The following is a 16,398-nucleotide window of genomic DNA, read 5'->3' as shown; positions in this document are numbered from 1 at the left end:
CAGGTTCCATCCCTGATGGGGGAACTGAGATCCCACAAGCAGAAGAGCAACTGAGCCTAGAGTCTATACGCTGCAATGAAAGATGCAACAAAGCTCCTGCAACTAAGACCAGACGCAGCCAAACGATGTTTTAAAAAGAGACTTGGTACAAAATGATTCAACTTTTATTAAGTATGATAATAAAATGATGCATCTTAAAAGAGAAGAAACAAAAGACAAGTGAGCTACCAGAGCCAACGGTGCTCCATGAGCAATCCCAAAGGGATAGGGGCGGACAGGGCTCAGAAAGCCATAGGAACAGATGGGGGCAGCACCCTCTGAGAGTGGGCCCGGATCCATGGGTGTTCCAAGACCCGGACCAAGGGCAGCCTCTCCAAGGGCTGGAATCTGAGAAGCTTGGAGATCAGGTCCCGAGCCCCCGAAGACATTGATGGAGGAAACCTTAAATCTACCTGATGAGGCCAGAGAAGTATGGTTAATTGCCTTGATCTATTCAAGGCACTGTCCTAGATCTTAGTAGACCACCACTGTATGTGCCCCAGGCTCCGCAGGCCCACCCACCTCCCCACCCCCTACCAACCAGTTCCCGCATGAATGCCCAGAGTGTGGCCATCCCACCTTGAGGATGCGTCTGTAGGTCTCACTAGTGGAAGCACTCTCAAAGGGTGGATTTCCTACCAGCAACTCATAGCAGAGCACCCCAATGCACCATAGATCCACCTTCTCATCGTATGTTCTCCCCTCGATCATTTCTGGGGGCAAGTAGTCCAGCGTCCCACACGTGGTCCTTCTCCTAGAGGGTTGCAGAGAAAGGGGCATAAGTACAAGAGAAGGTGTCCGTCCCCAGCTTCCAGGCCCAGGCAGTCCCTTCCCAAGCACAGGAATCAGGAAACACCACGTTTTAACATGCATCAAGGTTCCGAGACCACAAGTACTGGGACCCATCAATTCCATATTCTGAGATTCTTTCTACAATTATTTATATTTAGCTCATGATCCAGGAAGTTTTCACAAGGAAGATTTGAAACAAATTGATGGTGCAACAAGAGAGACCAAGTAAATTCAGTTCAGTTCAGTTCAGTCAATTAGTCGTGTCCGACTCTTCTTGACCCCATGAATCACAGCAAGCCAGGCCTCCCTGTCCATAACCAACTCCCAGAGTTCACTCAGACTCATGTCCATCGAGTCAGTGATGCCATCCAGCCATCTCATCCTCTGTCGTCCCCCTTGTCCTCCTGCCCCCAATCCCTCCCAGCATCAGAGTCTTTTCCAATGAGTCAACTCTTCGCATGAGGTGGCCAAAGTACTGCAGTTTCAGCTTCAGCATCATTCCCTCCAAAGAAATCCCAGGGCTGATCTCCTTCAGAATGATCTCCAAGTAAATTAGTCATGCTTTTTTTTTTTTTTTTTCAAATTTTAGACTTTTTATTTTGTATTGGGGTATAGCCAATTAAAGAATCTGCCTGCAATGCAGGAGACCTGGGTTGGGAAGATCCCCTAGAGAAGGAAATACCAACCTCACTTCAGTATTCTTGCCTGGGGAATTCCAGGGACAAAGGAGCCTGGTGGGCTACAGTCCACGGGGTTGCACAGAGTCAGACACGGCTGGGTGACTTTCACTCATATAGCTGATTAACAATGTTGTGGTAGTTTCAGGTGAACATCGAAGGGACTCAACCATGTGTATACATGTATTTATGTCCACGTGTGTGTGTGTTAAGTCACTTCAGCCACATCCAGCTCTTTGCAGCTCCATGGACTATAGCTGACAGGCTCCTCTGTCCATGGGATTCTCCAGGCAAGAATACTGGAGTGGGTTGCCACGCCCTCCTCCAGAGGATCTTCACGACCCAGGGATGAAACCCACATCTCTTGCATTGGTAGGCAGGTTCTTTACAGCTAGCACCACCTGTGAAGCCCTATATACATGTATAATTATGCTTTGTTGATAGAGTAAAATTTGTGGAATTATGGCACAATAGTTCTTGATGTATTTACATGGAAATTCATTGATAAACTTATATGTTAAGAGGATTTAAAACAAAAGGTATAGTTGAATCCCGTTCTTTCAGTCAACAAATATATATTAGAATATGCATTTCAAAAGGTAGTATTTAAATACAAACTCAGTTTGTATCTGGGTCTTACATGTGAGATGAATTAAACTAGATCATTCTTAACTGGCACCCACCGGACCTACCTCAGAGAGGGGGTGTGCACAGACCAGCCGAAGTCTGCAATCTTCACTTCACCCATGAGCCCCAGCAGCAGGTTCTCCGGCTTAATATCCCTGTGAATCACCTTCCTTTCATGGCAGTAGATCAGAGCATCTGCCAACTCCTCTATTATCTGTGTGAGAAATGAAAAAGCAGTCTGGAAATGAAGCCAGCCACGAGAAGATGATGATTAATGCTTGATTACCCATCTGGAGCCCTCCCAAAATCTCTTGCTTCCTATTTCTAAGTCAGTTCCACTCATTTATTTCAGTGAACTCCCTCAGAGTATTTCATGTTTCTTTCCATAAGGTAGTGTGGTTAGATTCTGTTGCTCACAACCAAAGAATCCAAACTTACACACAGTACTTATTAATATTCTGGGGTAATTATTAGGGCATCCACATGGAAGAGGAAAGGCAACTCACTCCAGTATTCCTGCTGGGGAAACCCCTTGGACAGAGGAGTCTGGTGGGGGCTACAGTCCATGGGGTCGCAAAGAATTGGACACGACTGAGCATTAGGGTATCCAAATATGAAGTTGTAGGATGTAAGTCACTATATATAACTTAGTGTCACTATATATAATTTATAGAATGAAATAAAGAAAGAAGCCACGTGGACACTCGTGAAAGCCTCAAGCAATGACCCCCACACCAGCCCATTGTAAACTCGTGAACCTGAGCCCTCCCGCATCACCGTGGCTGTACGCTGTTCATCAAACGTGTGACTCCTTTGCAGCGCCTTGTAGAGCTCGCCCTTTGGGGCATATTCTAAAATCAGGTACACCCGGCGCGCATCATGGAAGTAGTTGTACAGGCGCAGGATATTGGGGTGTCTGGAGGACAGAAGGAGTAAGTGTCAAGACTGCTCCCTAAAAAAACAAAACACAGCTCCCTGAGGCCCAACTCAAGATGCTATTATAAGTGACTGGTCACACAGAGGGGCAAATTGTGCTGGGACCTGTATAGGAACCGCTCCGTCTGTAAATTTGTGAGCGGAAAACGAAGCAGGTGTCAGAATTCGAGTGTCTGATGCAGGGAGCTTTACATGGTATAACTGAAATGAATTGCAGAGGGGAAAAAAAATCTTTAAGATGCAAGCAAACGGCTTATCTGGAGGTAGTACGGGGGGAAACGCTGAGTTCAGATGTCAGAGACGGAACAGGAAAACACGAAAGAGAAAAAAATAAGAACCGGCACAAGAAACTCATAAACTATCCTTACTGGAGATGGGCCTGGATTTCAACTTCCCTGCGCAGCTGGTGTTCCAGGCCTTCCTTCTCTATCTGGGACTTGAACAGGACTTTCAGGGCCACGATGAAATGGTTTTTCTTCAGGCGAGCCAGGTACACATTCCCAAATTTTCCCTTGCCGAGAGGACGCCCGATTTCAAAATCATCAACTGTGAAACGCCGCCTGACAGGAAAGAAAGCAGAGCGCCTCCGTTTCGGAGGTGAGTGGAGAGTCAGGGGTCCCTCGTGCTCGCCTTCCGCTTTCACTGTTTCCCTCCTCGGGCCCCTTTTCCTTCTTAAGGGCTCAGCCAGGGTGTTGGGTCCATAACTGTCGGTCCCCTAAGGCAACACTTCACACACTCGGTCCCACTTCCCTTCCTCTTCCTGATAAAAAACAAAGGCGCTCACGCGGTTGGGGCTCCGGGCACCGTTTGACCTGCTGCAGCTACTGAAAAAAGAAAAGAGATGTCCATCCTTTGTTCTGTGCACCCCCTCACCCCCAACACCAGGCCTGTCTTCTAAACACCCTCTTTCTCTGTTCCTGGTACATAACCCTTCCACCTGCGTGCTGCATCCCGCCCGCCTTCCTCGCAGTTCCTCGATGGCTCATGACCAGAGACGGTGCGGAGGAGGACGCCCTGCGGAGCTGGGTGTCCAGGCAGGAGGTAACATTCAGGTTGAGGCTCCTGTAGTCGCCACTTGCTCCCTTACAGACTCGGGGAACCAGCTATGCGGCAACCTACTACAAGGACCCCCTCTCAGGGACTGAGTCGGGGCAACTTTCTGCATACGCACGCTAGGATATTTATACTATGTTCTCTGGCCCCATTGGCCGAGCAGGTAGTTCCTGGTTGACTCCCATTGGTTAAAATTTCTGACGATTAGGCAGCATGCTCAACGGAAGGGGCAAGAATGAGCGCTTCCGGTTCGGTGACTGGAGGCGGGACTTAGGGGACTGGGCCAATAAGAGGGCCGGGCATGGAGCCAAGAAGGTGGGAAACGCCCCAGAAAGACACAAGTGGAGGTAAAGGGATCAAGCGGGGAGTGGTGTGCAGAGTCTGTGCTGCTCAGTTCAGTTCAGTTCAGTCACTCAATCGTGTCCTACTCTTTGCGACCCCACAGACTGCCGCACCAGGCCTCCCTGTCCATCACCAACTCCGGAGATTGCTCAAACTCATGTCCATCGAGTCACTGATGCCATCCAACCATCTCATCCTCTGCCGTCCCCTTCTCCTCCGCCTTCAATCTTTCCCAGCATCAGGGTCTTTTCAAATGAGTCAGGTCTTCTCATCCGGTGGCCTAGGTATTGGAGCTTCAGCTTCAGCATCAGTCCTTCCAATGAATATTAAGGACTGATTTCCTTTAGGATTGACTGGTTGGATCTCCTTGAAGTCCAAGGGACTCTCAAGAGTCTTCTCCAAAACCCCAGTTCAAAAGCATCAATTCTTTGGTGCTCAGCTTTCTTTATAGTCCAACTCTCACATCCATACATGACTATGGGAAAAACCATAGCTTAGACTAGACAGACCTTTGTTGGCAAAGTAATGTCTCTGCTTTTTTATATGCTGTCTAGGTCGCTCATAGCTTTTCTTCCAAGGAGTAAGCGTCTTTTAATTTCATGGCTGCACTCACCCTCTGCAGTGCTTTTGGAGCTCAAGAAAATAAAGTCTGTCATATGTTCAGGTACTTTCTTTCTAGTCCTAGTTTGTGGATTTTTTGTTAAAATCATGAATTCTGTCAAAGGCTTTTATAATATCAATTGAGATGATCATGTGGGCTTTTATCTTTCATTCTGTTGTCCTTCCATTACAGGAGTAAACTGCATTTGGTCGTGGTATATGATCCTTTTGATATGGTACTTAATTTGTTTTGCTAATATTTTGTGCAGGGTTTTTTCATCCTATTCCTAAGAGATATTTCTTTGTAGGCTTTTTGTTTTGTTTTGTTTTGGCTGTAGTCACTATGTGCAGTGATTTTGAAGCCCCCAAAAAATAGTCTCTCATGGTTTCCTTTGTTTCCCCATCTATTAGCCATGAAGTGAGTGGACCAGATGCCATGACCTTAGCTTTATGAATGTGAGTTTTAAGCCAACTTTTTCACTCTGCTCTTTCACTTTCATCAAGAGGCTCTTTAGTTCTTTGCTTTCTGCCACAAGAGTGGTGTCATCTGCGTATCTGAGGTTATTGATATTTCTCCCGGCAGTCTTGATTCCAGCTTGTGCTTCATCCAGCCTGGCATTTTGCATGATGTACTTTACATATAAATTAAATAATCAGGGTGACAATATACAGCCTTGACATACTCCTTCCCCAATTTGGAATCAGTCCATTGTTCCTTGTCCGGTTCTAACTGTTACTTCCTGACCCGCATATGGATTTCTCAGGAGGCAGGTCAGGTGGTCTGGTATTCCCATCTCTTTAAGAATTTAAGAATATTCCATGGAACGCATAGTATCTGATTTTGGCTTCCCTTGTGGCTCAGCTGGTAAAGAATCAGCCTACAATGTGGGAGACCTGGGTTCGATCCCTGGGTCAGGAAGATCCCCTGGAGAAGGGAAAGACTACCCACTCCAGTATTCTGGCCTGGAGAATTCCATGGACTGTCTAGTATCTGAATGAATGAACATGTATATAAATCTCTGAGGGAGTGAGTTAAGAAAGTCAGTGACATAAGGAAGTGTGTGTGCTAAGTCCTTTCAGTCGTGTTCAACTCTTTGCCACACCATGGACTGTAGCCCTCCAGCTCCTCTGTCCATTGGATTCTCCAGGCAAGAATACTGGAATGTCTAACCATTCCCTTCTCCAGGGGATCGTCCCTAACCCAGGGATCAAACCTGCATCCCTTACGTCTCCTGCAATGGCAGCCTGGTTCTTTACCACTAGTACCACCTGGGAAGCCAGACGGCCAGTGTGACTGACGAGAAATCAACGGCAGGAAGCTGCCAGGGTGTTGCACCGAAGAGCCAGTTCTGGCTCCTTGTTGGATCTGTTTCTTTGACTTTAACCTTTGCTTTTAGTTATTTTGGCTTGTTTGCTTTTGTTATGATAATCATACATAATAGCCTGCCTCGGGGAACCCTCCCCTCAGCCTGACTGTTAAACTGAAGTACCTTTATTCAGCTCACAGAGAGACAATCTGACCCAGCTCACCTGTGAATGGTTGCACTAAAGAAGAAATTAACACATCTGGTATTGTTTTGCAAAATAAAGGGCCATTTTACTTTACTTCCTCACCTCCTCTCCCTCTCTGTTTTAGAGAAGAACCTGCCATCCAGACCAAGATAAGGTGATTATTTTGAGACATTAGTCTGCCATCCTCTGTCAGCCAGCTTTCTAAATAGAGTCGTATTCCTTGCCTCAATACCTGTCTTTGATTTTATTGGCCTGTCCTGCGGTGAGCACAGTGAGCTTAGACTCAGCAACAGGGACGTGTTATGCTGTTGGCACACACCAGGACCAAGTTCAACTCAAGCTGCCCCAGCTTGAGGGTCCTGTCCTATTCAGGCCGTTCCTCAGGCTCCTCCTCAACCACTCACATGCATGAGGGTCACCGTGGTGGAGCTCCCTGACATCTGCTTCTGTCTCCAGATATCCTATGGCTTGTGTGCCCTCCCTCAATACACCTGCCTCCCCCAGCCCAGGACTGCCCAGGCCATTTGGCATGGGGGCAAAGACCCATAGCTGCACTTACTGCTCCCCTCTCATGTACTCACTACAGTACAGCTGAGCCTTAAATGAGGGCTGGGGTGGGGCTGACCTTCAGCACTGTCAAAACCCACACACAGGACTTCCATGGTGGCCCAGTGGCTAAGACTCCGTGCTTCCACTGCAGGGGGTACAGGATCGATCCCCCATTGGGGAAGATTCATGTGGCATGCAGTGTGGTGCAACAAAAAAAAAAAAGGAAAAAAAATCCACATTTAAGTTATGGTTAGCCCTTGGTCTTACCACCAGGGTTCTTGGACTCCTTAATCAATAGAAATGGATGAGTGTTGTAGAAAAAATAGAAATGAAGTTTTTCGTCCTCTAAGAACAGACATTACTTTACCAACAAAGGTCCATCTAGTCAAGGCTATAACCATAGCCTTCCAGTGGTCATGTATGGATGTGAGAGTTGGACTGTGAAGAAAGCTGAGCACTGAAGAATTGATGCTTTTGAACTGTGGTGTTGGAGAAATCTCTTGAGAGTCCCTTGGACTGCAAGGAGATCCAACCAGTCCATTCTGAAGGAAATCAGCCCTGGGTGTTCTTTTGAAGGACTGATGCTAAAGCTGAAACTCCAATACTTTGGCCACCTCATGCGAAGAGTTGACTCATTGGAAAAGACTCTGATGCTGGGAGGGATTGGGGGCAGGAGGAGAAGGGGACGACAGAGGATGAGATGGCTGGATGGCATCACCCACTCGATGGATGTGAGTTTGAGTGAACTCCGGGAGATGGTGATGGACAGGGAGGCCTGGCGTGCTGCAATTCATGGGGTCACAGAGAGTCGGACACGACTCAGCGACTGAACTGAACTGAACTGAAGAACAGAAAAGTAAAGGGGACAGTGAACAGCCTAGAGAAGAAACTTGGACGGGCCTGAAAGATCTCCTAAGGTGCCAGCCTGCTGTATTCTCCCCTCACCGGGCAGAGAAATAAAGCCATCTTTCTATGTCCTCTAAACTCTGTCTCTGTATTTTTCATTTGGCATTGGTGGGTAGACAAAGTCATAACCTTGGCGATAACAAAGAGGCCTGAGGAGAAATTCAGGCAAGACTTCATAGGCAAGACTCCTGCTGCAGGAGGGAGAAAACAAGAACAGGTTCCCTGACTCACTCCCTGGAGGGCGGGGGACGAGTTGGTCTCTTAAACCAGGTGAGGGTAGGGGTGGGCCCAGGGATGGGGATGGAGACGTGGCTTAGGTTGTCTGCCACCCGCTGGCTGGTGCTGTGTGCAGCGAGCATGCCAGTACACTTTGCTCCCATCAGGGTCCATTTGTTCCCAGCTCATCAGAAACGGCAGTTGAGTTTTTGGTCTTTTTGTATCTTATTGCTCATAATCTTACACATGCAGGCAGTTATTTTTAGTCCCTTATAGTTTCTTTGTATTTTGTTGCTGGAGGAGATGTTTGTCCAGCTGAAAGTCCTACAGCAAGGGTTCCAGCCTATCTTATCAGCATTCGCCATTCCTCTGTATCCTTGCTTCTGCATCTAGGAACTCTACCAACCCGGGATGGCACAGTACTATAGTACACTGGACGAGAAATCTGCATGTAAGTGGACCTACGCAGTTCAGACCCCTGTTGTTCAAGGCTCAACTCTATTTGTTGGACTCAGTAATTGGTTTCCACTTTGGGTCTCAAATAGTAAGCCCACATATTTGTTTGACATATACAGAATTTTCAAAACAATTGTAACTGAACTCTTTTAGATAGGAAATAGGGTAAATTGTTAGAGAAATACAATTTAAAAAGAAAAAGTCTCCTCCTCATTCAGAAAAGTCTCACTGCAAAGACAGTAAAGAAATAAAAGTTTAAAGTTGTATAAGCATTAGACTAGAATCTGATGCACATGGCAGATGGCCGTTGCTGCTACTGCTGCTGCTAAGTCACTTCGGTCGTGTCCGACTCTGTGCAACCCCATAGACGGCTGCCCACCAGGCTCCCCCGTCCCTGGGATTCTCCAGGCAAGAACACTGGCATGGGTTGCCATTTCCTTCTCCAATGCATGAAAGGGAAAAGTGAAAGTGAAGTCGCTCAGTCATGTCCAACTCTTCGCAACCCCATGGTCTGCAGCCTACCAGCCTCCTCTGTCCATGGGATTTTCCAGGCAAGAGTACTGGAGTGGGGTGCCATTGCCTTCTCCAGATGGTCGTTAAGAGACTTCAAAGAACACTCACCCCTTCATATAGCCAAACAGACACAAACCATTCCCTGCGTTTTCCAATAAACAATTAGTCCTATGAAGTAAGGACAGCACCATTTATTACACATAGTTCATGCTACACTAACGCAGTAATGGGGTGATTACTTGCTGTTACACTGGCTTTCTATAGAGGAAAACTGACTTCTCATACGATGGGAGGTAGTTTTGCTACTTGGAGCAAATTGGGCTCCTGCCCTCACCCCTGCCCCACAAGAAACTGGGATGTGTGAGGGACAGTCGCTCAGTCATGTTTGACTCTTTGTGACCCCCATGGATCTTAGCCTGCCAGGCTCCTCTGTCCATGGAACCCTCTAAGCAAGAATACTGGAATGAGTTGCCATTCCCTTCTCCAGGGGATCTTCCTGACCCAGGGATCAAACCCAGGTCTCCTGCACTGCAGGCAGGTTGTTTACCAGCTGAGCCACTGGGACAGAAAGATGCTATCTCCTTTGATGACTTCATTTCATAAAAATGGACCCCTGGGCCTTTGAGAAAGACATTCCTGGGTTGTGAGGGTATTGGGGTGTTTGAGTAAAGCAAGGCTAGTGCAGCTTAGCCTTAATTTGCTGCGATTAGAATGGTACGAGATAAGCTTGGCAAACCGTGTAGAGCCTTGTCGGCCATTGTAAGGAGCTTCTATTATGCTCCTGAACACGTTCTAAAATGTACCTGTGGGGGACTCCTGGGGGACCAGTGCTTTCACGGACTCGGTACTTTCATGGACTCGGTGCTTTCACTCTTGGGGTCTGGGTTCCATCCCTGGTCAGGGAACCAATATCCCACGTGGCGTGGCCAAAAAAAAAAAAAAAAAGACTTCCCCTTTATCTCTGCGTCCTTAAGACAGTCTTGCCTGGTAAGAGTGATTTCTCTGCTTATGTCTGTAGGCCCCACTGTATCATTAAGACCAGAAAGTTTATGCTAACAGTGGGACTCACGGTGAAGGGTGGGTTTTGTCTGCCTACGACTACACTACATTTTGCCTTCTGTGGATCCTGTCTCCATGGTCAGTCCAGTGGGCGCTGCCTCGATAAAGGCATCCGCGGGCCGGGAAGCTGGGTGAACTTCCCTTCTGGTGTTGATGAACACGCTGTCACACAGCTCTGGAACTGCACGGGGAGTCACCCGGGCGCGCTGCTCGGTTCCTCTTGCATTGTATTCTAGGTGCCTTTTCCCTTTGCAGATCGCGGTCTCTGTCTTTCTGTGGTGACACCAAGCCTGAAGGTGGTCTTGGGCAGACATGAAAGTCTCCTTGAAAAAGGAAAGTACTGACCTAGATGGGAATCACGGTAAAGGCTTCCCTGGGGAAGTGCTATTTGATGTGAGATGTGATTTTCCAGTGGTCATATATGGATGTGAAAGTTGCACTGTGAAGAAAGCTGAATGCCGAAGAATTGATGCTTTTGAACTGCAGTGTTGGAGAAATCTCTTGAGAGTCCCTTGGACTGCAAGGATATCCAACCAGTCCATTCTAAAGATCAGTCCTGGGTGTTCTTTGGAAGGACTGATGCTAAAGCTGAAACTCCAATACTTTGGCCACCTCATGCAAAGAGTTGACTCATTGGAAAAGACTCTGATGCTGGGAGGGATTGGGGGCAGGAGGAGAAGTGGACGGCAGAGGATGAGATGGCTGGATGGCATCACTGACTCAATGGACATGAATTTGGATGAACTCCGGGACTTGGTGATGGACAGGGAGGCCTGACGTGCTGCAATCCATGGGGTTGCAAAGAGTCAGACACAACTGAGAGACTGAACTGAACTGAACTGTACTGTGAAGGGTAAGCATTCATTCTCCAGCCAAAGTGTAGGGAAGAGCCTAGCAACAGGTGGGGAGACAAAAGGAAACACAAGTCAAGAGCAGAGCAGTGGGATCGTGAAAGAGAAAAGGGAGCAAATTAGACACGTCCCACACCAGGTAAGGCCCCATGGATGGGCTACGTGAAGGCTTTGGTTTTTATCTCCAGAGTTAAGGGAAGTCATGAAACGACTGAAGGGCATGTGTGTTGGGCAGGTGGCAGTCTAATTTGCACTGCATCTCTAGTTTCAGTGTGGAGAATGGACTGGAGAGGAAATACAGGTGAAAAAATACCTAGTTACTAAGCTGAAACAGAAGTGATAGATGATGTGTGATAGTCCAGGAAGGAAGTGGTGGGTTACGGAAGACAAACCTGAGAGGCATTTAAGACGTGACACTGGCAACTTGGCGTGTGGAGTGTAAGGAAACAGAGGTCACAAGGTTGCGTCGGGGTTCTGTCCTTGGTCACCAAACCATGCCACGTGGTGCAGAGGCAAAACTACAAGAGGATCGGTATCAGGGAGAAGCGGGAGCCACTTTAGGAACCTTTAAACAGTCACGTGGAGACCGACATCTTCCAAACACTCAAGTAGGGACAGTAATCAGGAATTCAGGTCTAGGGCCCCAAGAAGTCAGGACTGGGAAAATAAATTCCAACTTGTTCAAAGTAACAAAGGTCTGTATAATCAAAACTATGTGTTTTCCAGTACTCATGTATGGATGTGAGAGTTGGACTATAAAGAAGGCTGAGTGCCAAAGAATTGATGCTTTCAAACTTTGGCATTAGAAAACTCTTGAGAGTCCCTTGCACTGCAAGATCAAACCAGTCTATCCTGAAGGAAATCAACTCTGAATATTCACTGGAAGGACTGATGATGAAGCTGAAGCTCTAATACTTTGGCCACCTGATGCAAAGAGCTGACACATTAGAAAAGAGCCTGATGCTGGGAAAGACTGAAGGTGGCAGAAGGTGGGAGAAGGATGAGATGGTCGGATGGCCATCACCAACTCAATGGACACGAGGTAAAGCAGGTTCCTGGGGGATGGTGAAGGACAGGGAAGCCTGGCATGCTGCAGCCCACGGGGTCACAATGAGTTGGACAAGACTGAGTGACTAAACAACAACAATGAAGATAAGTGAAGCCGCATGAAGGATGCGGATGAAGCCTAGGGAGAGACCACAAAGAAAGAAAAGGGACTGTGGAAACTGTTTAGGAGTTTCAAAACTGCATGGGTGGCTAGAAGTGGATGAGTCAGCAAGGAAGGAAACAAAAGAAAGGAGGGAGAAAACCAGGAGAGTGATGATATGGAACTAAAAAAAGTGTATTTCAAGAATGGTCAGTGAGATGATTCTCAGTCTCAAGACCAGGGCTTACGTTATATAAACACGGGAGTCACTGCTGACCTTGGCCAGGGTGACGAAGACAGCAGGACCCTAGGAAGGAGGTTCACAAGGCAGGGAGGTTTGGGAAACGGAAGAAAAAGGATGAGGTAACAGTGAAGTGCAATTATCACAAGGAAACGAAGAGAATCCCCAGGGCACTCCTCAGTTAAAGGAAGAGGGAGGAATAAAGATGTGAATACGTGAGACGTGGTGAAGACAGTGGTGCCCGACGCTCAGGGCAATGCATGAAGACAAGTCAGAAAGGGTGAGGGACAGAGCAGATGAAAAACAGGCTTTAGGCAGGTGAGGTCACAGGCAAGAAAAACACTGGGCACACTCTGAGGTGGGGCAAACGGTGATGACTGCCTAAGTGCAAGCAAAGCACTTCAAAGGTGTGTGAAGATTTATCCTGACAGCAAGCACATGAAATGACACTAGAACAAGCCATAGTGAGAGTTGCTGAAAGATGATGCAACTAGAGAGGCTGTAAGGGAGGAGGGAGGAGAGTGGTGAGGGTGCCTGTCAGCTGGAAGATGGTCAAGAGAACGAATGATGTAGCAGGACCTGGGACTCAGCACACCAGAGGCGTTTCTTCCTTCACATCCCAGAAACTTGGGAGAAATGATACATGGAGACTAGGTTGTCATTAATGAGTTTGTGGCCCCCAGTTAGTGGCGCTTCGTCATCGTCTGATGTGTGGGGCTGTGCGGGCATCTGAAACCATCTTCCTAAAATACAAACACCAGGGGAGATTGAGTGTGATCTTACTAAGGAACATCTTGACCCCTTGGATACCTGCTTTCTACTTGCCCACCTGGACAGCCCCTGGTTGGCACTCTCCTTGTATGTGGCTCTCCACATCCAACTCAAAGATCGCATGTGGCTGGGTGCACTGGCACCCTCACTTCTCGAAGTGGCTGATGTGCCTTGTAAAATTCTTAGTATTTATCGTCTCATTAATGCTTTCGGGCATTGTTTTAAAGTGTAGGATTTGCTATCCTGATACGAGGCCTTTGAAGAGTTACTTATGGCTCCAGTTAAGACGAGGGCCTGCTGTGCTTGCTCCACGGGGCCACGTAGGGCAACCCCTGAGGACAGTCAGAAGCAAAGAGGTGGAGGGGAAGGGTAGAGAGACTGCAGATATAGTGATCTTCACTGGGAGGCGTGGGACTGGTGACGCAGGCAGGCCAAGCAGGTTTAGGATTTGCTAGTTTGGTTCGTGCCAGCACAGCTCAGGGTGCAAGGGCTGCCCTCAACTGCCTGGTTATCTGGGGAAGGGTCTTGAAGCATGGGGACTTGATAAAGGCAGTAGTTGAGGGCTCTGGCTCTGGAACGGCTGGTCTACGGAGGGCACAGACCACAGGGAAAATTATCCGGAGAGATTAGCTAGCTCTAGAAGGAGCAGTCTCCACAGAATCAGCGGGGTCCCAAATGTTAGAACTTCAGAATAAAAACACATGCTTCAACATTAAGTATCCAAAATAAGGGGGAGGAGGAGAGTGGCCAGGAAGGTTTTAAAGTCTCCCAGGTAAGCCAGAGGTGAGAAGTATGACGGGAGGGCCCGTGGCCCTGACACGGCTCTGAGGGAGGCCTGGTAGGTTGCCTGTTTATACTTTACTTCAGACTGTTTAAAAAGTGAGCTGCACAACACATCCATGAGCAGAGATGACAAGTCTTCAGCCCTCAAACCTCAAGCATGACATCACCGAGCATCCCAGGACTGAGAGGGAAAGGCGGTCTTCGGGTCAGAGCCCGAGCGCCCGGGGAGCAGAGAGGCCCCGCAGACCAGGTTCCTGCCAGTCTTCAGCACCTCTCTGGCGAAGCCGTCCCTGCAGGAGCCACCTGCTCCCCCTTGCTCCAGGTGAAACTCCCCCACAGATGGTGAAGGTAACCAAGCCTGACACAGGGTAGTCTAGCTTCAAGTGAGGTGTGCTGGATGATGCAAACATTCCTTATTTCTCTTTGCTGAAGACAGAGGCACAGAGTATCGACAGCAGGGAGAGAGAGAGATGAGAAACTGCTGCCTTACGTGCCTCAGAAACAGCACTGGTCTGGCATTTACATCTTTATAAAGTAAAAAGCTGGTATATTTGCACGTCAGACCACTTGAAGCCATTCATCTATAAAGATACATATGTACTAGGTATCTACACATTTATGTACATATACATGGCCTCAAGTGGTGTATACACATCACACGTGTATCAGTTATCAGAAAGACAAAAGGTCCTGTCACCAGACTTCCTCTGTATGTTGTCATCACTAAATTAAATCCCGGCTAGTTTCTTCAGTTCTACTTTGGCTTAGTGATAGTTTTTAAAAAAATTTTGGTTATGATTTTGCCTCAAAAGTATGACTCTTTTAGGAAACTCTGCTTAACATTACAGAAGCCTGAATTTATTAATTGGCATCTTAGTTCCATTTAAGTTGCTATGAAGACCTAACAGAGCAGGCCCAAGACTGCTATTCTCTTAACTAGCAGGTTTACCCTGGGCTGTGGTTTGAGACCTTAGATTTTGGAGGACTTCGCACGAGTGAGTGGCTCAGTGTGCTCAAGCTTTCTGTGCACCAGTGTGTTTTATGCCAAAGATCTGCTGTCCTTCTGGAGGTCTAGAATTTGGGATAAATGTTAAAGCCCCCAAGAAACCCTGAGTCTCGAGCTAGCTTCCACATGTGACATTTCAGTCGATGGCTGTCCCTCCTTGACAGAGCTTAAATTGAGCACATTCCACGTGACTCCCCTGAGCCAGGACAATTGCAGATTGCCCCTGGTCCCTGTGCAGCTTCTCTTGGCTGAGTTTGCTTTGATCGTTTTGGTGGAATAAGCATAGCTGTTGAGTGTTAACAAAACATGAGTTCTGGGAGTCTTCCTAGCAAACTGCTGAACTAAGTGTGGTCTTGATCACATGATACAATCATTCATCCTGATTTCCATCTGGCCATAAAAGCTTCTGGAGCTTTTCTTCAAGGTCAACATACGTTCTATATGGTGGCAACTATACAATAGCACCCCACTCCATTACTCTTGCCTGGAAAATCCCATGGACGGCGGAACCTGGTAGGCTGCAGTCCATTGGGTCGCTAAGAGTCGGACGAGACTGAGCGATTTCACTTTCACACATTGGAGAAGGAAAAGGCAACCCACTCCAGTGTTCTTGCCTGGAGAATAGAATCCCAGGGACGGGGGAGCCTGGTGGGCTGCCGTCTATGGGGTCACACAGAGTCGGACAAAACTGAAGCGACTTAGCAGCAGTAGCAGCAGCATACACACAGCTTCGTGTAAACACTGTGAGGAAGCCAAGCATTATGATAAACATTCCCTGCTGTGTGTAGCCACTCACTAAAACACACATCTATTGGGTGTCTACTAGGGGAAAAAAAGAACGGGACAGTGGTTGGATGTGGGATGATGAAAAAATGGCTGCAAGGTGTCCATCTGGCCTGGGCAACAAGGCAGATGGCAGTGGGATTCACAGGGAATATGGGCACTGAAAACCTTAGCCCTTTTCTATCTTCCTGCCACCACAAATCAACTGTATCTTCTTCAGTTAAAACAGACTATGCAGCCACTAAGAGGGAGTTTGGTGTATCTCACTCATCCTAAAGGGATGGTCAACATTAATGTCAAATGAGAAAAGTAATTTGCAGACAAATGATCAAGACTTGGTCTACTCTGAAGTGGTGCATTCACCCATCCTATGAAAGACAACACAGGTTAAGTATCAAGGGCATGGATTTTGCAGTCAGCTAACTCCAATCCCAGTTCCTACACTTTCTAATCATGAAACCCTGGACAAATTCCTAAACTGCAAAGGTTAAGAGTTAATACGTATAAAACAATGTTTGCTTGCTGTTCTAATGATAGGT

At 47.5% G+C, this 16,398-nt stretch overlaps 1 protein-coding gene across 4 annotated transcripts; it reads right to left on the bottom strand.

The window, feature by feature from the left end:
- Window positions 1-146: 146 nt before the first annotated feature.
- On the bottom strand, window positions 147-6,768 carry AURKC (aurora kinase C). Of its 4 annotated transcripts, none has more exons than XM_061386527.1 (7): window positions 4,009-6,768; window positions 3,856-3,895; window positions 3,440-3,631; window positions 2,913-3,051; window positions 2,201-2,349; window positions 619-793; window positions 147-452 (listed from the first exon to the last, which is right to left on the bottom strand). In XM_061386527.1, the coding sequence occupies exons 1-7, from the start codon at window positions 4,055-4,057 to the stop codon at window positions 282-284; spliced, it is 915 nt and encodes a 304-aa protein (XP_061242511.1). In that variant the 5' UTR covers window positions 4,058-6,768; the 3' UTR covers window positions 147-281. The 4 variants fall into 4 exon arrangements, with proteins under 4 accessions (XP_061242511.1, XP_061242512.1, XP_061242513.1 ...); XM_061386528.1 differs by having other exon boundaries at window positions 3,856-3,892; XM_061386529.1 differs by lacking the exon at window positions 3,440-3,631.
- Window positions 6,769-16,398: the final 9,630 nt, after the last annotated feature.

This window comes from Bos javanicus, chromosome 18 (assembly GCF_032452875.1).
Source record: "Bos javanicus breed banteng chromosome 18, ARS-OSU_banteng_1.0, whole genome shotgun sequence".
NCBI lineage: Eukaryota > Metazoa > Chordata > Mammalia > Artiodactyla > Bovidae > Bos > Bos javanicus.
The sequence above is the reverse complement of the archived record's forward strand: the minus strand, read 5'-3'. Positions and strand labels throughout refer to the sequence as shown.

Bases quoted from the DNA above. Each gene is read 5' to 3' on its own strand.
- AURKC (XM_061386527.1), bottom strand. From the start codon at position 4,057: ATGAGCCATCGAGGAACTGCGAGGAAGGCGGGCGGGATGCAGCACGCA. The intron at 3,052-3,439 runs GTAAGGATAGTT...TCTGTCCTCCAG, and splicing joins GAAATCCAGGCCCATCTCCA to ACACCCCAATATCCTGCGCC. The intron at 453-618 runs GTGGGATGGCCA...TGGCCTCATCAG, and splicing joins CCTACAGACGCATCCTCAAG to GTAGATTTAAGGTTTCCTCC.